Raw genomic sequence first — 23,081 nt, 5'->3', positions numbered from 1 at the left:
TCATTTTCTACCACATGATTACTACTAATTATTTAAAATAATACGGAAAAGGAAAAAAAATCATAAAGTTCAATTATGATTTTTTCTTTAAGAAAATACAAGCAAATAATAGTGAGGTCAGTTCACCAAGTTCTGAACTAGTAACTAAACACAAAAGAACCTAGCTCCTGGTTCTGCCTCTAGTAGCTAATTTACTAATGATTTGTTGCATTATTGCCATCATTTTCATTCCAAGTCCATCCGTGAAAACAGCCTTTTTATACTTTCTTTTAATTGATTTTTTTTATACAAAGTTGGAGGGGTAAGCTTTACAGACTGGTATTGATGCCAGAAATTTTAGTTTTATTACATTTTTAAGAGTTAAAATGATTTACAGAGTAGAAAAAGATATAAGCACACATGTGCTTTAAAAGTTTTGTTCTGGGACTTCCCTGGTGATCCAGTGGTTAGGACTCGCACTTTCACTGCCGATGGCCTGGGTTCAATCCCTGGTTGGGGAACTAAGATCCCCACAAGCCAGGCAGCGTGTCCGGCGGAGGGGGGGAGGAATCTGTTCTAACCCGAGTAATGAGTATGCTGATATTTAATCATCACTCTTTAATCCATATTACATATAATCTGTTGAATGTATGAAATAGTTAATACAAAATTTTTCAAGGCAGCAATGGAAGGAGAAAAAACCTTTATCATTTTAAAACTTCTACATACATCACACAACACAATTAGAATTTGTGAAAAGAAAGAAAACACGCATATTTAAGACCGTAACTACCAGGTGAATGAATTATTTAAAAAAATAAAACCCAGCAACAATACCCTTAGCGTTTCCAAAAAACTGAAGTCCATTAAAGTTAATTATCCTTTCAAAACAAATGAAATGTTATCCTATTATCTTACTATGAAATGGAAAAACATCTAAGGAAGACATAAAAGTTCAAGATCTACGGTTTGCTTTAAGATAAAGAAAAAATGCTGCTTTTCTCTTCGTCAGCTTTGTACTTTTGTGCAGTCACAGAGTGGTGAGGCTGCCCTACCGGCTTATCTTGGATGCATTCCTCCGAAGTAAGAGTCTAAACTGTTTCTTTAAAATATACAAGGTACATACACAAATGTTCTTATCAAATGATGGGCAATACAAGTTTCAATTAAATGAAAAAAGTAGTTAAAACATTTTCAATTAACATTTCAGTTTACCCAACATCAAAAGGGAAGAAAGTTAAAAATCTGACAAACAGCAAAGACACTGTCCTCCTCTCCCACAATTAATCCTTAGCCCTTAATTTCTATTTTGAGAAGAACCAACAAGTCGAAAGCAATGTTTACCACTCTCAGGATGTATCCGTGGCCACAATCCCAACTTCCGAAAGAAAAGTTTAATCTTGAATGTGGTTAATTACCTAAGCTCAGGCAAGGTATAACTATTAACAAAAACAACATTCCCCTGGCTGAATTCAAACTACCTCAATTTAAGAGACTGCATTTTCAGTTTAAATCAATTAACTAGAGCACAGTGCCTGCAACACAGTAGAACTGTTGGATGAATGAACTCATTCTACCCTGAAATTTCACAATCAGGTAAACCACTTAACTCATGCTGAATCCCCAACTACTCCACCTTACTGGTCAACCAGCTTACATCTGAACACACCCAGCAGTCCTATTCTGAGACTATCCATACTCCAGCTCTGACAACTGTGTCAGAGAGCTCTTCTTTACACTGACAGAAACGAAAAATGTCTCCCTGAAGCTGATCTTGAATGAAACGAAGGCTGACCAGGACAAGTCCAATCTCCAGTCCCACAGCAAATTTCTAATACGTGAAGAAAATGTGCACGCTTGTCACTTCCGGGGTAAGTGTACCTACATCCTCCATCCACTTAACATAAAACAGAACTCGTAGAAGTCAGACGCTACTCAAACCATCTGCTAAGAAACAACTGCACGGCAGGCACTGAGCTCAATGACACTATGTGAAAATGAATCAAGAAAAACCTCATTCAAAATGGGGCCAGGAAGCTGGGCGGCTAACTTCAGACCAGCAGGAGGAGGGCTGCCTGCTTGCCCAGCAACCCAGAAGCAACCCAGCGGCGACCCAGGGGCGAGCAGCCCCACCCGGGACGCTCGCCCTCCTCCAGCTACCCCGGGCTCGAACCTCGCCCACCTCCCCCCTTTCCTCCCCTCCTTCAGTCTCCCGACCTGCCTGTGGTGCCGCCTCCTTCGCTACTCCCGAATAAACTCGATTTTGCTGGCTAGACCACTTACCCTTTTGTTTTAAAGGTTGATAGCTAAGGGCTTCCCTGGTGGTGCAGTAGTTGAGAATCTGCCTGCCAATGCAGGGGACACGGGTTCGAGCCCTGGTCTGGGAAGATCCCACATGCCGCGGAGCAACTGGGCCCGTGAGCCACAATTACTGAGCCTGCGCGTCTGGAGCTTGTGCTCCGCCACAAGAGAGGCCGCGATAGTGAGAGGCCCGCGCACCATGATGAAGAGTGGCCCCCGCTTGCCGCAACTAGAGAAAGCCCTCGCACAGAAACGAAGACCCAACACAGCCAAAAATAAATAAATAAATAAATAAAATTTAAAAAAAAAAAGGTTGATAGCTAAACTTTACTTTCCTTCCAAGTCTGTATCATAAATAACAATTAAGAAGTCGATTTCGGGCATCTGTGCTAAGCAGCGAGCTGGTGAAGCTACCTCTGCTGTGACTCCAGAATCTCTACCCTCCCATTTGACCCTCAACAAAATATGTAAAAATCAGCACACTGAATAAAGATGAAGTATATTACACCGCTTATTTTCTTTGTGTATTTTATTGGAAGCATTAGGCAAAGTAAATAACAAACCTGGAATTTAGCCACACAATTGGAATTGCAAAAGTTATACAGTTTTCCATCAGGCATTGTGGCTTGATACTGAGGTAAAGAGTTTCGCTTACAAAAATGGCAAATAATTCCCAAACCTAGGAGAGAAAAAGTACATATCTGATTTTTAATAAAATAATCAGTTTTTTAAAAAAAAATCTTAATTGACCTCTGAGAATAGTTTAATGAAACTTTATGTAAATATTATTTTATTAATTTCTGAGATTATTTGCACCTTAAAAAAATACTGTCATAAAAGAAGACTCTGATACTATCTCTAAAACACACACAGATACATGAAACAATCTCAGTTTTAGATAATGTTTGGATGGAAAAACAATTTTAGTTAGGAACACAGACATGGACAGAACTTCAATAATTTAAAAATTAAATGATCAAAACCATTAAAGTTTGCACTAAGAAAGTTCAGTGTGATAATAAAAATAAACCAATTATGCAGTTAAAAGTGAGCATAAAAAGAAAGTCAGAGGAGAAAGAGTAATTAAGAAATTATTAATGTTACTAAAGTTTTTTAACTTTCCAAATACCTGAGACTTACTTTGTGATTTTGCATATTTTGTCTTGTGACTGTTCATGCAAGCAGTTGAACAATAAGGCTCCATATACCCATTAGGACCTATACACTGAGTCATATCAAAAAACCTGCACTGTGTTCGGCAGCCAGTACAAGTGGTCAGTTTTCCATATTTCTAAAATTTGAAACATAAAAAGAAAATTAAAAATTTAACTAGAACAAAATATTTTACTTTTCATTATACTTTTTCTCTGTGCAAAACAATTCTGTTCACCGCTAATCAGGCTTAGTGGGTCAGACGTCTTCATCTGATGCAAAGTGTTAACTGCAATGCAGCTAGATTAGGGTCAAACAAAGCTATGATCTAAGCTAAGTCTCCTTCAAAAACAGTGGTTTTCCCTATTAATTAAATAGAATCCTTACATATAAGTTAAGGAGAAACTGAAGATGTAAGAAAGGCACGGTGTTTTCTGTTCACAATGATGACACACCTCCTTGTCATGCAACAGAAGAAATTAAATGAACCTACAAAATGTAAGTCCTAATAATCAAACAGCTACCCTCCTTCAGAGCTGAGCTGCTACTGTCCCAAGCACTCTGACACTTCTCTTAAAACTGATTTAACACCTTTCTACTACATTTAAAACCTCGTTCAACCAAAATAAAATATTAAAACTTTAACATTTTTTTAATTTAAAAAAACTTCATTCAAAATGATTTTTGGTTATTAAAGTTAATAATTAGTCAATAGGTAATAATAAAGTCAATCGTGTCAAAGGTGAATATTGCCAACCCTGATGTAATTCAGAGAATGAGGTAAGACCAAAGGAGGAAAGGCCAAAGGAGGTGCAGCTTGGAAATTACTAGACAAAAGCAGTATCACTGAAATATGGACAGTCTTACAAAAATACAAATCAGAGGAACTGGTGTGTTTGTATTTAAAAATTAACTTGATAGTCACAATTAGAAATCAAACAAAAGTAAAAGCAAGCCTTTAACTGCAACTTGTATTTGATTTCTTTTCTGAACTGTAACAGAACTGTCATAATCAGTTAAATCAAATATCACATGTCACGATGCAAAGTAATCGTACAGTCAGTCCTCCGCATTCGTAGACGCAAGGTCATTTTATAGAAGGGACTTGAGCATCCGTCTTTCCACATGATGTTTAGATTACTTCACGCATCTTCGCACCCAACACCACCTAGTACAATATGATGACATAAGAAGTGCTCAACGTTCCATGGATGGATGAATAATAGATGTCAGGGAAGACGACAATCAGGCCAAAAATAACAAAAAAATGAGTAAACTGCATGGATAAATTTCACAAATGCCACAGGATTTGAGAAAATAAAATAAGAAATTGAAGGTAAAAACATTAGCCAAAAACAACTTAACATCAACACCAAAAAAAGAAAAAAGAAAAAATCTTCTCAGCATACAATTAATATAAAAGTCATGAGAAAACACAGCTATTTCCATGCCAGGAATGCGTGTTCTATTCCTGGTGGTTCCTTATTTACTTAAACATCACCCAAAGGAAGCCGTAAGTTTTACTTTTCAAAGTGGAAACCAACTCATTCTTCAAGCTCTGATAGGCTCAAAAAAAAAAAAAAAAGAAAAACCAAAAAGAAAAACTTATCAATAGCAAAAGGATACTAACACGGAAAAAATAAGAATAACTGCAAACCTATTAAGTCTGATTATGACCCTCCCAATGTTCAGGACAATAGAGGAGAAGGCTGTTCTTTTGTTTGGAAGGACAACATGTTTTCCTGGGGCCTAATATAATAATTTAAATTTTATTTATATCAGAAGAAGTATCAAGGAAAACACATCAATAAAACAAACAAAAATAAAAGAATGTTTAGAGTCTGGCACCACAGTACAAATGAGGAACACTAAAAATATCAGGACACCTGCCATTGTATCACAGAGTTACAGAGAGAAAAATAAAGCAGCTCCCAGCAGGTGGATGTGAGACCTCCACAGGGCAGCATCTATGAAGAATTCTTTTACAGATATAAATGAGGTCCAATCATCCATTCCAATCTCACACTAGATTTTTTAACTTATTAGAAATATCCTTCAAGTTGACAATGATTTTACTGCCAGAATGGTTAAGTAATTAGTAAGTCTTAAGACGTACCCATAAAAAGTAGACCAGTTGACCTGGGTCAAATAAGCAAGAAGCTAATAAGCAACTGGTCCCCACTGAGAAATAGTTTTGTATGAAACTGAGAAAAACAGAATCATTAACACTGAAAACACTTTAACAGCCACTTTCACAGTTGCCACTACTTCAACAACAAAAAGGCCCATCTAACGGGAGAGTAGTAGCAAAAAAAAAAAAATGCTGTCATGCCATGTTTTCTCTGCTTCCTACGTAAACAACGTAATCATATTTAAATTTCATGCACCCTATAAATATGCATTGAGTGATTTAAGGAACAAAATTAAGTGGAACAAATTCACAATTATTATATTCCCCATTCAGGCACGGGGGGAAATAAATTATAAATTCAGTAAAAAAAAGTATGAGGTAGATGTGATCGAAACAACACTGGTGAGGTAAAACGAAAAAATAATGGGGAGTTTGCGGCAAATGGGCTCATTTTCAGTCTAGTCATTGAAAAAAGGTGCCTTACATTTTCATGTTAACCAGCTCCACGTGAATATCAAAATTAACCATCACATGATTCTAAAACTTCTCCCTAATTTTTCCTTTTAGATGTAAGTAAAACATCTCATTTACTACATTTTTAACCAAGCAAGTGGACGGACGGCAAGGGTAGGTGCTCAAGAGATAAAGCCTTGATGGACTTGTTACTGCAAATCTAATCTAGGAAATGGGCACAAGTGTGGCTGCACAGAACTGACTTCCTGGCCACACACAGATACAATTGAAAACTAACTTAGTCCATGACATCGCATGGAAAAATTATTATCTTTATATTCATTAACATCTAACCGAAATGTAGCTTTCTTTTCATTCTGATTAGAGGTAATAAACCACATTAGTTTTAGCAGAACCTGCTAAAACAAAAATCCCCAACTTTTTATCTTATACTGGCAGGTGGCTCAATATATCATTGACGTCCAACATTACTTCAAAAAACATTATAGTTAATAACCACTATACCTTATTACTTAATGCATTAATACAGTGTATATATATCACATTTCAAAAATTTTTAAATATTTTGATAACTATATTTGGAATAATTGGTTCTAGTTGTAATCATAGATATTTTATTTTATGCATTTAACAGCATTCTGAGAAACCGTCTAACCATGTTACCAAGGGAGTCCAATGCATAAAAATAGTGAAGAACCTTGTGGAGAGGGGGATAGTGATAAAACTTCAACAATGACATGATATTATACTAATTTTTATACTAAGTGAAGATTAAGAGATAAATTCAAGTAAACCTTATACTTCTTTTATTCACTCAAGTTGACTCTCAGTCAACTGTATAACTCATTATATAGAAATTTTATATGGAAAGGACAGATAGGAAAATAGTAGGCAAAGATGTTAAAAGAGCTACTATGATAAATACGCTGATATACTCAAGAAACCCATGGAGGAAAAATATGAACACAATGAGGCCAGGAATAGAGGACATAAAAAAGACCCAGATGTAACCTCTAGAGATAACAAATAAAGTCCAAGACAAAAAATACACCACATGGAACTAACAGTTGATTAGAAAAGATTAGTAAAACTGAAGACACATTACAAAGTCTCTAAAATGAAGCCAGAAGGAAAACAAGACTTTAAAAACCTCAATAAATAATAGAGCCACCGTGACCATGGGACAGGAGCAGGAAATCTAATACACCTGGAATTAGGGTCTCAGAAGAACAGAGGGAGAAACTGAAAAAAACTTGTTTTAAAATAATGGCTTATGATCCTGATTGGATGCAATACAATTTTTTTCCCCAATTTGCTATAACAGACATTAATGAACAGAATTTGAATAAGGTCTATAGGTTAATCAGTGGTATTATATCAATATAAAATTCCTTACTTTGATCACTGTACTACAATTATAATTATTCTTAATTATATACATTTATTATTCAAGTCCTAATTTATTCGTGTGGCTTAATGGGAATATAGATTTGGAAACATTTTTTGAAAGAAAGGGTTTTTTCCCCCCCTCTTTCAGGTAGGCACAAGAGAAGGACTCTTATATCCTATATTTAAATGCCCACTGGGGGTTTCCCTAGTGACACAGTGGTTAAGAATCGCCTGCCAATGCAGGGGACACAGGTTCGAGCCCTGGTCCAGGAAGATCCCACATGCTGCGGAGCAACTAAGCCTGTGTGCCACAACTACTGAGCCTGCGAGCCACAACTACTGAGCCCGCGTACCACAACTACTGAAGCCCGCACACCCTAGAGCCCACGCTCTGCAACGAAGAGAAGCCACCACAATGAGAAGCCCGCGCACCACAACGAAGAGTAGCCCCCCTTCACCACAACTAGAGAAAGCCCGTGCGCAGCAACAAAGACCCAACACAGACAGAAGTAAATAAATAAGCAAATAAATTTATTTTTTTTTAAAAATGCCCACTGAGGTCAAGGACTGTGCATTAAAAATCTATATCTTAAAATAATTTTTAATAACATAAATACCTAAAAGCAAATGAGTGCATCACAAGAAAACACATGTAAAATTTAGTGAAATGAGAAAGTTCGTCGGTTTTGAGATAAAGTAAGAAAATAATCATCATCTGACATATTTTAAGTTCATAAATGTTAATACACTTCAAAATGTACACAATTTTTCAGACACACAATAAAGGCAGTAGCAGAGCATGTCATGCCGAGGCCTTAAGCCCAGCCACGTCCTGCTTACCTCGGGCTGCATGAAGAAAGAGTCCTGCATGTGATCGCGAACCTCCTTCAGAAAGCCTGGATGGCTACCTACCTAAAAAAAGATTTTAAAAGGCTTTATAAAAAGACATAAAGAAAGGCTGCTAGATCGAAAGGTCAACAAGCAATCTGTAAAAGTTGATTCTGAATTACCTGTTTTGTGACTTACAACCTCGATCCAACTTTTAAAACTGCTTATCTGTCCTACAGTGCCACTGACCAGCTTACAGAATAATTATTATATATCATAACTTTAATTATCCTATAGAAAAATACTAGTAACGAGATAAAGAATTAAAAACAGACCCTTAGATTTGACTCACCTCTAAGTAGACCTTGCAAAAAAAAAAATCACATATTTCTCTTAGATGGCAATGTATTCTAAATGTATTCAGTAAAATCTATTAATAATACATAAAATGGTATCTCGGCAGTTCCCTGGCGGTCCAGTGGTTAGGACTCGGAGCTTTCACTGACGTGGCCCTGGGTTCAATCCCTGATCAGGGAACTAAGATCCCACAAGCCTTGCAGTGCGGCCAAAACAAACAAACAAACCAAACAAACAAAAACAAAAGAAAACTGATTTGGAAATTACACAGTTACAATTTTCATCATCTGCAAATAGGTTGTTTTGGAAACTGTTTTTAAAGCACGTGTAACAGCTTCCAGCACATAGAAATTTATACCCTTACTCTTTGCAGAAAGCATCCTGCTTTCCTTAAAAGTCAAAATACTATGCAAGAAAATGGAAAATAGTCTCCTAGAGTAATGGAAATAAAAACAAAAATAAACAAATGGGATTGAATTAAACTTAAAAGTTTTGCACAGCAAAGGAAACCATAAACAACACAAAAAGACAGCCTACAGAATGGGAGAAAATATTTGGAAATGATGCAACCGACAAAGGATTAATCTCCAAAATATACAAACAGCTGACGCAGATCAATATCAAAAAAAAAAAAAAAAAAAAGTCAAAAATGGGCAGAAGGTCTAAATAGATATTTTTCCAAAGAAGACATACAGATGGCTAAGAGGCACATGAAAAGATGCTCAACATCACTAATCATTAGAGAAATGCAAATCAAAACTACAATGAGGTGTCACCTCTGGCCAGTTAGCATGGCCATCACCAAGAAACCTACAAACAGTAAATGCTGGAGAGGGTGTGGAGAAAAGGGAACCTTCCTACACTGTGGGTGGGAATGTATTTGGTGCAGCCATTATGGAGAACAGTATGGAGGTTCCTCAAAAAACTAAAAATAGAGCTACCATATGATCCAGCAATCCTACTCCTGGGCATCTATCTGAAGAAAACCATAATTTGAAAAGATACATGCACCCCAATGTTCACTGATGCACTATTTACAACAGCCAAGACATGGAAGTAACCTAAATGTCCACTGACAGAGGAATGGATAAAGAAGATGTGGTATATATACAATGGAATATTACTCAGCCATAAAAAAGAATGGAAAAATGCCATTTGCAACAACATGGATGGACCTAGATAGAGATTATCATACTAAGTGAAGTCAGTCAGACAGAAAGACAAATATCATATGACATCCCTTATATGTGGAATCTAAAAAAAAAATGATACAAATGAACTTATTTACAAAACAGAAATAGACTCACAGATACAGAACAAACTCATGGTTACCAAAGGGGAAAACAGGGGCGGGGGGGGGGGGGGCGGTGGCAGGGATAAATTAGAAGCTTGAGATTAAAATATGCACACACCATTATATGTAAAGTAGATAACCAACAAAGACCCACTGTACAGCGTAGGGAACTACACTCAACAGCTTGTAATAATCTACAGTGGAAGAGAATATAAGAAAAGAATATACAGATTTATGTGTACGTATAACCGAGTTACTTTGCTGTGCACGTGAAACTAACACAACACTGTAAATCAACTATATTTCAATAAAAATTAAAATTTTTTTAAATAAACAAATTTTTTAAGAAAATGAAAAATACTGAAAGTAATAATCCTAGTTATTACTTTAAAATGTATATCTCAGAAATAGCTAATTTTCTTGTCAACTGCATTATTATGAACTTTCATCAAATCTTTAACCGTGGTCATTTTTAAGTCTTTTGTCATTTACAGACAGTTCTGGGTGTACTCTGATGATTTTGCAAATATGTTCCTATAAAAGGGTTTCATCTTCAAGAAATTCATGGAAAACACTCTGACAAGTACAGGTTTCTGGTAACTGACTGTACTGCTGAACTGAATGAATAAGCATTTTCAGAACTCTAATGAAAAACTGATGAACTCATAAAAGTGCTAGCAAAAGATCAAAACGAAAAAAAAAAAAAATTAATTACATGGGACTGAGTGAACTGATGAGGATGAGTATAATTTTTGTGACTTTCTGTCTGAATTAAAAAAAAAAAAAAATCCCACAAGGACTCAGAGGCAAAGAATATACAAATCAATTTTCACTGCAAAGTAAAGGAGCTGTTACAGTGGAGGATTACTGGACTGAATGTCAATATCATGACATAGTATGAGTGTGTTTCATGTTTGGTAATTGCAATCATTGTTGCTTTTGTTGTGGTCATCCATGTACAATGCTTGGTGTCAGTCTATTTATCTCTTGTAAAAATAAAATACAGTGTGTGTGTGTGGAAAAAAAAAAAGAAAGAAAGAAAATGAAAAATACTGAAAGACAAGTGTTGAGCACTAGACAGTCCCCACTGCTGGGATCTAGATGATTAACCACCTGTATCTGTATACTCCAGACACTAACTGGGCTACGGGGACAGGCATAAACAACAAGGGCGGCCAACTCAGATGTTCGAGACAAAAGGTTGGGGTGGAGGAGTGCGGGAGCAGGGACCAAAAAATCACTGTACAGTTTTAGCTCCCAGGCTTCAGAAAAAGAAGACATTCACTAGAGCATCACTGCAGTGCTCTCCAAACGTGTCTGATTATGTCCCTTTATCAGTAACAACATACACACAGATTCCCTCTGATTTACTTAAAATTACGAACATATAGTATGCGAAATACAAAAACTATGACAACTAAAGAAAAAGATGAAACGCTACTTTGAAATAAGCTTTATTTACTGATATTATGAAGAATACTTTCTGTATCCTCTGGAGGAGCATCATCCTGGTGCCCGTGGGGCTGCAGGGAGCGCAGTAAGCAGGCCCTCCTGGAGCCCAGAGGGGAGGGAGCCAGAGCCACAGAAGGAGACAGCCAAAAGATGCTCACACTGAAAGCACAGATACCCTAGGATTATGCGCCGAAGATTTTAAGGCAGCCATGATAGAAATGCTTCAACAAGGAAAAAAAACACAACAATGAAAAAATAGAAATTCTCATCAAAGAAATAGAAGGTCCAAATGGAAACTGCAGGACTGAAAACAGGGGCAAAAGTCCAATGCAGAAAAATTCCAAGTAACTATATACTCCACCTTAAAGGAGAGTGACTTTCTTCCAAACATTAAACAAGGAACGGCGGGGTGGGGGGGGCTTTCCGGTGGAGAATCCTGACACCACTTGAGCGAGGTGATCTACATCAACGTCAACAGTCATAAGTCATGTTGAGACATGTACCCTTGTTATGTGATGAAAACTGCGCAAGTGCAAAAGGCCAACACCTCTGTCATCTCCCTCCTAAACCCAGAGCGCCGTCTGCCTAGAGATGAAAGCAGAAGGGCCTCTTGCAATACACTGGACTCCTAAAAACTGTCAAGCTCGTCAAAAACAAGAAAAGTCTGAGAAAATGTCACAGCCAAGGGGAGCCTAAGGTGACACAACTGCTGAATATGATGTGGCATCCTGGATGGGATCCTGGAACAGGAAATGGACATTATTCAGATTTTCTTAATTTTTACGTAAACTATGGACTTTACATACTAATAATATTTCAATATGAGCTCACTAATTGTAACAAATTATCATACCAATTTAAGGTGTCAATACAGAGGGAAACGGTGTGGGGAGGGGCTATACCATGAGAACTCTGTATTATCTGATCAATGTTTCTGTAATACTGAAACTGTTCTAAACAAAATTAAGTATTAGTAAAAGAAATAAATAACAACCACCAAAAAAACCCCAATGGATGGGACCAACAGCAGAATGGAAAAGACAGAGGACAGGACCATGGAAGGGGGAAAGAGGAATTATCCAATCTGAATATCAGAAATAACACAGCCTTGGAGAGCAACATAAAGAAGAAGAGCCTCAGGGGCCTGCAGGACCGTAACTGTAGTAATATAATAGCCACATCACTCGAGTCCCGGAGGGAGAGGAAAGAGGGTGGGGCTGAACGAGTACTCGAAAAACGTCTGAAAACATCGCAGATTAGGCAAAAGACATAAACCGACAGGGAGAAGAAGCTGAAAGAACCCTAGAATGGATAAACCACAAGAATCCCCACAATACACCACAAATTTCTAAAAAAATTTTAACATCAAACAAAATAAACTTTAAGTCAAAAAACTAATACAAGGAACAAAACAAAACAAAACCATACTGGAAAAAGGGTAAATTCATCAAGAAGATAAAACAATTATAAACTTTTCCACCAAATATCAGAGACCCAAAATATATTAAGCGAACATTGACAGAAGTGAAGGGAAAAACAGGCAATTCTACAGTAACAGCTGTAGAACTCAATACATACACCCATTTCAATAATGGACAGACCAGCCACACGGGATTTTGGCACTTATGTACAGGATCTGAATAACACTACAAGCCACTATGTTCTCCCCAAGTGCACATGAAACATTCTCCAGGAAAGACCATATGTTAGGCTACAAAAAAGTCCCAATAAATGTATAAAGATTGAAATCGCAGAGTATCTTTTCCAATCATAACAGAATGAAATAAAAAATGAATAACAAAAAAACCAGAAAATTTACAAATACAGGGATATAAAAACTACACACTCTTAACCAATGGGTCAAAGAAGAAATTACAAGGGAAATTTTTCAATACATAACAGATGAGTCAAGGCAAAACCAAAATATACCAAAAGTGACAGGATGCAGTGCAAACAGTGCTCCGAGGAAGAATTATAATTGCAAATACCTATTTTTGAAAAGAAGATCTAAATCGATAACATAACTTACACCTTAAAGAAACAGAAAAAAGAGAGAAAGCTAAACCCAAGCCAGCAGAAGAAAGGAAATAATAGAGTGCAGAGAAATAAAAAGTATGAAAATATAATCACTGAAACAAAAAGCTGGCCAATGGAGAGATCAAAAAAGTCAACAAACCTTTAGTTAGACTAAGAAAAAAGATGCAAAGAACAAAACAGAGAAACGAAAGTAGGGACAATACTACAAATATTCCCTAAGAAAGGACTGCGAAAAAAGAAAGAAAAAAAAAAAAAAAAGAAAGGACTGCGAGAAAATGCTATGAATAATTATACACCAACAACTGGATAACCTAGATGAAACAGAAATCCCTTAAAAATGCAAACCAGGGGCTTCCCTGGTGGTGCAGTGGTTGGGGGTCTGCCTGCCAATGCAGGTGACTCAGGTTCGAGCCCTGGTCTGGGAGGATCCCACATGCCACGGAGCAGCTGGGCCCATGCGCCACAGCTACTGAAGCCCACGTGCCTGGAGCCCATGCTCCACAGTGGGAGAGGCCACCGCAGTGAGAAGCCCGCGCGCCACCAACAGGGACCCAACGCAGCCAAAGGTAAAAAAATAAATTAAATGAATACATAAATACCTGGAGTGGTTTCTGTTTAAAAAAAAAAAAAAAAAAAAAAAGGCAAACCACCAAAACTGACTCAGGAAAAAACAGAAAATATCAACAGACCTGTAAGAAGTAAAGAGACTGAATTAGTCATCAAAAGCGTTGCAGCAAAGTAAAGCCAGGATCAAATGACTTCACTGGGACATTCTGCCAAATATTCAAAGAGGAGCTAACACAGATTCTTCTCAAACTCTCCCCAGGTCAGAACAGGGTGGACACCTCCCACTCCTATTCCATTAGGCCACCATTGCCCTGAATCCAAAGACAGACAGACATTACAGACAAATATCTCTTACAAATATACATACAAAAATCCAAAGGAAAGTATCAGTAAGGCAAATTCAGCAGCATATTAAAAGTATTACACACCATAACCAAGTGGGGTTTATCGCAGTAATGCAAATGTAAAATAATCAATGTAATATACCACATGAATAGAATGAAGGTAAAAACCACATGATAATCTCAAATGATGAAGAAAAAGTTTAACAAAATTCAACACCCTTTTATGATAAAAGACAATCAACAAACTAGGAATAGAAAACCATCTCAACATAACAAATGCCATATATGAACATCCCATAGCTAACAGCATACTCAAAGGAGAAAGACACAAATCTTTCCCTCTAAGGTCAGGAACAAGAAAAGGATGCATACTTTTGCCATTTCTATTCAACATGATAGTGAAAGTTCTAGCCAGAACAAGTTAGAAAAGGAAATAAAAGACATCCAAATTGGAAAGGAAGAAGGAAAACTATCACTACTGGAGATGAACTGACTCTATATAAAGAAAACCCAGGGACTTCCCTGGTGGGCACAGTGGTTAAGAATCCACCTGCCAATGCAGTGGGACACGGGGTCGAGCCCTGGTCCGGGAAGATCCCACATGCCACAGAGCAACTAAGCCTGTGTGCCACAACTACTGAGCCTGCGTCTAGAGCCCGAGAGCCACAACTACTGAGCCCACGTGCCATAACCACTGAAGCCCACGCACCTAGAGCATGAGCTCTGCAACAAGAGAAGCCACTGCAATGAGAAGCCTGCGCACCACAATGAAGAGTAGCCCCCGCTCGCCACAACTAGAGAAAGCCCGCGAGCAGCAACGAAGACCCAATGCAACCAAAAATAAAAATAAATAAATAAATGTATTAAAAAAAGGAAAAAAAAGAAAACCCCAAGGGATCAACAATAAAGCTACTAGAGCTAATAAAGACCTAAGTAAATGAGAAAACATCCCATGTTCATACATAGGAAGCTTTGACATTGCAGAAATGTCAGAACTACCCAAAGTGATCTACAGAATCAATGTAATCACTATCAAAATTCTAAAAGCCTTTTCTGCAGAAGTGGAAAAGTCATACAAAACTAGAATGGGGTTAGAGTATCCAAACAGAAGAACAAAGTTGGAAGACTCATTTCCTGATTTCAAAACTTCCTACAAAGATGGTTATCAGAAATAAACCTACTCATCTATGGCCAATTAATATTTGACAAATATCACAAGTCCAATTAACAGGGACTTCCCTGGCAGCCCAGTGGTTAAGTCTCCAAGCCTCCACTGCAGAGGATGCGGGTTCGATTCCTGGTCAGGGAACTAAGATCCCACATGCCACATGACACAGCCAAAAAACTAAATAAATAAATGAAAAAGTGAAACAATTAAAAACAACAACAAAAAAAACCACACAAGTCCAATAACAGATGGTGCTGGGACAACTGGATTTCCACACACAAGAGAATGAAGTTGGATGCCTGCCTCATATCATCAACAAAATTAATTCAAAATGGACCAAAGACCTAAATATGAGTTAAAACCATAAAACTCTTAGAAGAAAGCATAGGGATAAACCACCTTGACCTTTGATTTGGTAACAAATTCTTAGATATGGCGCCAAAAACACAACAAAAGAAAAGGAGGTAAATTGGCCTTCATTAAAATTAAAAAGTTTTCTGCAAATGACATTATCAAGAAAGTAAAATGAGGGACTCCCCTGGTGGTCCAGTGGTTAAGACTCTGTGCTCCCAATGCAGGGGGCCTGGGTTTGATCCCTGGTCAGGGAACTAGATGCTGCATGCCGCAACTAAGAGCCCACATGCCGCAACTAAAGACCTGACACAGCCAAATAAATAAACAAACATTTTAAAAAAACTATATATGACTTCTATAGATACTCCTCCAAGGAAGACATACAAATGGCCAAAAAGCACATGAAAACATACTCAACATCATTAGTCATTAGGGAAATGCAAGTCAAAACCACAAAGATATATACCACGCCACTCCTACTGTGATGTCTATAATAAAAAAAAAAATTTTTTTTAATGGAAAATAACAAGTGTTGGCAAAGATGGACAGCAAATGGAACCCTCATGTATTGCTGGTAGGAATTTAAACTGATACAGTTGTTGTGGAAAACGGTTTAACCATTCTTCAAAAAGCTAAACATAGAATTACCCTATGACCCAACAATACCACTCCTAGGTATACACCCACAAGAACTGAAAAACAGACCTCAAACTGATACTTATATGCTAATGTTCATTGCAGTATGATTCACAATAGTCAAAAGATGGAAACAACCCAAATGTCCATCATCAAATAAATGAATAAGCAAAATGTATATGCACACAATGAATATTATTCAGCCATAAAAAACAATGCTACAACATGGCTGAAACTCAAAACATTATGCTAAGTGAATAAACCAGACAAAAAGGACAGATATTGTATGACTCCACTTATATGAAATACCTAGAATCAGCAAATTCATAGACAGAAAGTAGATCAGAGATTACCAGGGTCAGGGGTGAGGGGGAAGATGAGGAGTTATTGGCTTCATTGTCGCAGAGTTTCTGTTTGGGTCATGAAAAAGTTCTGGAAATAGAGGTGATGACTGCACAAATTATGACTGTAATTAATGCCACTCAATTGTATAGTTAAAAATGTTTAAAATTCGGAATATTATATTATATACACTTAACACAATTTTTTTTTTAACATGAGTAGTTTTCATCCTTTTTAATGCTTTGGAATGGTTTAAATAACATTAAGGTTACCTAGTTCAAATCTGATGGAATTTCCCTGTAAAACCATCTGAGCCTATTTCTTTTTGTGGGGTAGTTCTTTGATAACTATCTCTATTTCTTCTACGGAAATTTCTCTGCCTTATTCTATCTGCTCTGGAGTCAATTTAGGGAAATTATATTTTGATAGAAAATTACTCACTTGATCTAGGTTTTCAACATTTCTATATAGGGTTGTACAAAGTAGTCCCTTGTTGATTTTCTTCAATTTTCTCTGTTTTGATGGGTAAGTCCAACTTGTCATTTCTTATCTTTGTGAATCTGTGCATTTTTAAACCTCTGTTCCTGATTGACAATCGGTTTGTCTAGTTTTTCAAAGAGTTGATTTCCTATAGAAGTAGCATTTTGAATTATTTTAGTACTATTTTTATATCCTAATTCATTAATTTCTACTTTTATCTTTTTTTTCTTGTCTTTTGCTTTATTTTCTTTTTACAACTTTGAGTTTAATAGTTAATTCATTTATTTTCATTTTTACTCATTTAAGCATATAAGGATATGAATTTTCCTCTGAGCATTTTTATAAAGCAAATATAACACTGATATCTTAAAGACTGCACCAAAAAAAGGAAATTCAAGACCAATCTCACTTATGAATACCAATGGAAAAGTACTAAATATTAACAATTAGAAATAAAATTTAAAATACAATAATGATCTGGTATGGTTTATTCTAATAATGTAAGAATGTTTAGATGAATTAGGAAATCCATTAAAATAATTCACATATTAATAGATTTAAAGGGGTGGGGAGGGACTTCCCTGGTGGTCTAGTGGTAAAGAATCCGCCTTCCAACGCAGGGGACACGAGTTCTATCCCTGGTGGGGGAACTAAGATCCCACATGCCGCGGGGCAACTAAGCCCCCGTGCCACAACTACTGAGCTCACATTCCTCAACGAGAGAGCCCACGTGCTGCAAACGAGAGAGCCCACGTGCTGCAAACGAGACAGCCCACGTGCTCTGGAACCCGCACGGCACAACTAGAGAGAGAAAAACGTGCACGCCACAACTAGAAGAGAAGCCCACGCGCTGCAACGAAATATCCCGCATGCCTCAACGAAGATCCCACATGCCGCAACTAAGACATGACGCAGCCAAAAATATAAATAAATAAAAAATAAAGGTGGGGGGGGAGAATCATACAATCACTGCCACAGACACTGAAAAGACCTTCAAAACTCGATTCTCATTTCTGATAAAACATTTAATGAAGCAAATCCATGGATACTTCTTTAATATGATAAAATATATTTGCCAACCCTGAAGTTGGCATCTAATTTAATGAGGAAACACCAAAGGCATTCCCACTGGGAAAAGAAAAAGGTACTTACTATTTCCACTCATTAAAAATTGTAGGGGGCTTCCCTGGGGGCGCAGTGGTTAAGAATCCGCCTGCCAGTGCAGGGTACACGGGTTTGAGCCCTGTTCCGGGAAGATCCCATGTGCCGCGGAGCAACTAAGCCCGTGCGCCACAACTGCTGAGCCTGCGCTCTAGAGCCTGCGAGCCATGACTACTGAGCCCGTGAGCCACAACTGCTGAGGCTGCGCTCTAGAGCCTGTGCTCTGCAGCAAAGAGAAGCCACCGCAATGAGAAGCCCGCGCACCACAAGGAAGAGTAGCTCCCGCGTGCAGCAACGAAGACCCAACACAGCCATAAATAAAATAAATAAAATAAATTAATCAAAAAAAAAAAATTGTAGGGGGCTTCCCTGGTGGCGCAGTGGTTAACAATCCACCTGCCAATGCAAGGAACACAGGTTCGAGCCCTGGTCTGGGAAGATCCCACATGCCGTGGAGCAACTAAGCCCATGAACCACAACTACTGAAGCCCGCGTGCCTAGGAGCCTGTGCTCCACAACAAGAGAAGCACCGGCTCGCCGCAACTAGAGAAAGCCCGCACGCAGCAACAAAGACTGAACGCAGCCAAAAATAAATAAATTTTAAAAAAATTGTAAGAAATACCATCAGCCAAGACACGTGATGAAAAAAGGCACGGTGGGGGGGCAGGTGGGGGATTTAAGCCACTGCCCAGGACACAGAGGATGAGTGCTGGGCCAGGACTTTAACCCAGGGCAGCTAGCTCTTACCACACCTAGGTATCAGAAGATAACTGATGCAATGACATCACCAACATCAAACACCACATTGAGCTCTGGAGATTATAATTAGTCTGATCCTTTCAATCACCACAAAATCTTCCTTATGTTAACAAACCTGAACTACACCAGCGCAATGCAAATCCCATGAAAGCAGGAACTGTCTACTGTACTTCCCATCAGACTATTTCAAGCAATTAGCACAGTACCTGCAACATAATAGTTGCTAAATAATTGTTTCACGAACAAATTACAGATGCATTTTGCTCATTAAAAGTTTGACTTAATGGGGGAAAGACTGAGACAAACCAAAGCCCAAACAGAAAAATGGGTATAAGAGGTAAACAAACAGTTCACAGAAAAGGAAAGACAATGAGCTCTGAAATATGAAAAGCTGCTCATCAGTATTCCTAATAAAAGAAATACAAATTTTACTAAACATACTGTTCTTACCAAACAGAATAAAAGTCCCTGCTGGAGAGCCTACGGAGAAACAAGCACTTCCACATACACTGCTGAAAGGAATGCAAACTGGTCCAACTCTAACAGAGGGAATTTAACAGTATCTAACAAACTAACATGTGCATGTACCTCTGGCTGAGCAGTCTTGCTTCTAAGAATCCACCCTGAAACCACATCTCCAAGGAGTCAAGCATATACAGGCAGACCTCGTTGTAGGAGGTCTGTGGCGACCCCGCGTCGAGCAACTTCATCAGCGCCGTTTTCCCAACAGCATCTGCTCACCTCGTGTCTCTGTGCCACATTTTGGTAATTCTTGTGACATTTCAAACTTTTTCATTATTACTGTATTTGTTACGGTGATCTCTTGGTATAATCAGTGATCTTGGAATGCTACTACTATGATTCACTGAGGCTCAGATGATGGTTAATATTTTTTTTAATTAAGGTGTGTACAATTTTTTAGACACAGTGCTATTGCACACTTAATAGTAAACATAACTTATGTGCACTGAGAAACCAAAAAATTCACGTGACTCGCTCTACTGCGACATTCGCTCTACTGCACTGGTCTGGAACTGAACCCACAAGACCTCTGGGCTGTGCCTGCACAGGTTACTCATCATCTGTCATCTGCAGCAACAAAACACTGGAAATAACTCAAACACCACCAACAGCAAAGTGATCAAATAAACAAGTCAGCCCAGTGCTGTCTTGTATATGGTTAACCACTAGCTCTCGGGAGGTGAAAGCAAGCACCATATTTATTGTAGCATTTACCATGAGACTCTCCCCACCGTGGCTAATTTCAGGCCACCAACATAAAACTAAACATGTAACTGGGAAGAGATACACAGAAGCACACCATTATGTATATAATATTTCCATCTCACAAATAATGTAAATAACCTCAAGAGCACAGGTAATACTGAAATGTAATCAAATAATTAGGAAGTGGTACGTTTTAAGTATTTATTTTCTTTGTCTTCAATATTGTGTCTCCCCCCCACCTCAAAGGAGTATCTTGAAGCCCTAACCGCAACAAGACTGTATTTGGGATAGGGCCTTTAAGGGGGGTGGTTAGGGTTGAATGAAGCCCTACAGGTTAGGTCCAAGAAGACGGACCAGGACACTCTCTCCTTCTGAGCACAAAGGAAAGACCACGTGAGGACACAGCAAGAAGGAGGTTACCTACAAGCCTGGAGGAGTGGCCTCACCAAAAACTACCCCAGAAAGGCACCTCGATCTTAGATTTTAAGCCTCCAGAACTGTGAGAAAATAAATTCCTGGCTGTCTGAGCCCTTCAGTATTTTGTTACAGCAGCCCTAACAGACTAATATAAAGATAATTTATCTGTAAGTTTCTATAACTTAATTTTTAATAATGGGCGTTTTAACAACTGGCTCACAGAATTCCTGAAAATTTAACTCAGCCATAAAAGGAATAAGGAAGAATAAGGAATATACTGACAGGGAATGATTCCAAGATACAAATGGAGGGTACAGTACAGTACATACAGTATGCTGCCTTTTGTACAGATAAAAGAGAAACTAAAAATACATTATTTCCTTAATTTTTCAGAAAGAAGAGAAAACAAAATAGTAAGAATTAAAAACTGATATGTATAAAGGATAAGTAGGAACCAAGAGAAGAAAGAAATGGGAGCTAGACTGCTCTGACTTTTGAAACCACAGGTATATATTAAAAAATAAACTAAGTCAAAGACCTTAAATTTTAAATTAACAATCAAATGGAAATAAAATAATCATTCCTAAGCTAAGCATCAACAATTTGAAAAACCGTATTTACGACCCCTCTCCACCACCCAAAAAAGGAATCACTTTGGTAAGCATTTACCTTTCTATGTAAAATCACAAGCTTATTTCCAATAACCTATATGTATTTCAGTATTCACCTGAGATTGGTTATCTCTAAGATGTTAAGACAATAATGGAATTAAATGAGACTTCAAGATAAATCTGGTTAATTAATGCTGTTAGAGTGGAACTATTATAGCAATTTAAAAGCACATTCAAAACAACGGTTGATTCTGATCAGATCATGAATTACCTGCTTGTACTCACTGACACAACTCTGGCAGCAAAATCTCTTCTGCTGACCATCGATAACCAGGACATTGTTTCCAGCACCTTTGCTGGGCAGGTACTCCCCACACTGCTCACAGCAATTCATTATTAGACCATTGGCCATTCTGTATCTATTAAAGCAGTGGTCACTGCACAGCTTATGAGTCATATTTTTAAAGCTAACTTCATGGCGAATCTAAAAGAAAAACAAGCAAAATTTTAAAAAACAAATTAATATATGACATGTAGCTAAGTAACAAGGTGCTCCAATAGAAAGAAAATGCCTCAGTTTTTCTGTGTAAGGCTTGTTTAGGGAAAACGCAAGACAAAGTCCATTTCATTCTCCTTTAAACTTTTTTTATATACACATATATACGGTGCAAGGCAGGGAGGACCACCAGTGTCATCACACAAACTTCTCTAGAGGTATCTAAAAGTGACAGGAAACAACCCAGTTTGGGCAGTGTTAGTATAAAACTTCCAAACAGATTGGAAATCTTTAGACAAATCCAAAAGGAAATTATTTAAGTATAAGTACACTGCTGTACAACAGGGAGGAGAGGACTAACATTATAAATAATTCAAATGAAGTACGTATACACAGATTTCTTTTTTTCATCAAATGCAAAAACCGTAATATGTTTTTAACGAAGTCCTCAAAAACATCCCCTCCGCTTGGTTCCACTTCTTAAGCAAGATTGTTTGTTGTCTCTCATGTGCAGTCAGCCTATTTAAACACTATGGTTTTTTCTGTGAGGGTTCCCAACCTCAGGAAAAAAGTCAATTGATGTGATATTTCAATTTTTTTGTAAATCATTCTCCCTATGGGAGAATGGGATTACATAATGGGATATTTATAAGATAGATTTTATATACCCTCACTTTTAAGGAAATACATACTGATGAAAGATTATGTCAAAACAGCTAAAAGTCAAAAATATTCCCATTAGTTAGAACTAAGTGATAAAGCACAAAAATACAAACCTCTGTTAGTTTACCACAAATTGTACATCTTGATTTATTCAGAGCTCCTTTAGTAGGATTCTGTTTGTCTTCATAAAGAGACAGACAAGATGTACTACAGAATTCCTGGAAGGATTCGCTCGAATCCACTTGAGCAACAATGGTTCCTTTCATTGTAGTTATATCCCTGAAAAATACGAGGAGCAGCAAAGTCAAAGAGTAATAACTGACATTTTTAATTTCCATAGACTGAAACCCAGTTTTAGATTCATTAACTCACTTTTACTATTTAAAAACTCTTGGCAATAAAATATGAACACAGAAGATTTAGAAGCAATACTATTAAACCCTAGCCACTACTCAATTTATC

At 37.6% G+C, this 23,081-nt stretch overlaps 1 protein-coding gene across 3 annotated transcripts in view; it reads right to left on the bottom strand.

Moving 5' to 3' along the window:
• LOC137751917 (zinc finger MYM-type protein 2) overlaps window positions 1–23,081 on the bottom strand; it is an 89,364-nt gene that overhangs the window by 33,200 nt on the left and 33,083 nt on the right. For all 3 annotated transcript variants that reach the window (XM_068526589.1, XM_068526587.1, XM_068526588.1), the window contains 5 exons: window positions 22,733–22,898; window positions 21,732–21,944; window positions 8,267–8,338; window positions 3,421–3,571; window positions 2,844–2,959 (listed from right to left, as the gene is read on the bottom strand). In XM_068526589.1, the coding sequence (XP_068382690.1) occupies window positions 2,844–2,959; window positions 3,421–3,571; window positions 8,267–8,338; window positions 21,732–21,944; window positions 22,733–22,898 (718 nt within the window). The remainder of the gene's footprint in view (window positions 1–2,843; window positions 2,960–3,420; window positions 3,572–8,266; window positions 8,339–21,731; window positions 21,945–22,732; window positions 22,899–23,081) is intronic.

The sequence above is a fragment of the Eschrichtius robustus genome, chromosome 18 (genome assembly GCF_028021215.1).
Source record: "Eschrichtius robustus isolate mEscRob2 chromosome 18, mEscRob2.pri, whole genome shotgun sequence".
NCBI classification, from domain to species: Eukaryota; Metazoa; Chordata; class Mammalia; order Artiodactyla; family Eschrichtiidae; genus Eschrichtius; species Eschrichtius robustus.
This window is presented reverse-complemented; position numbering and strand designations above follow the sequence as displayed.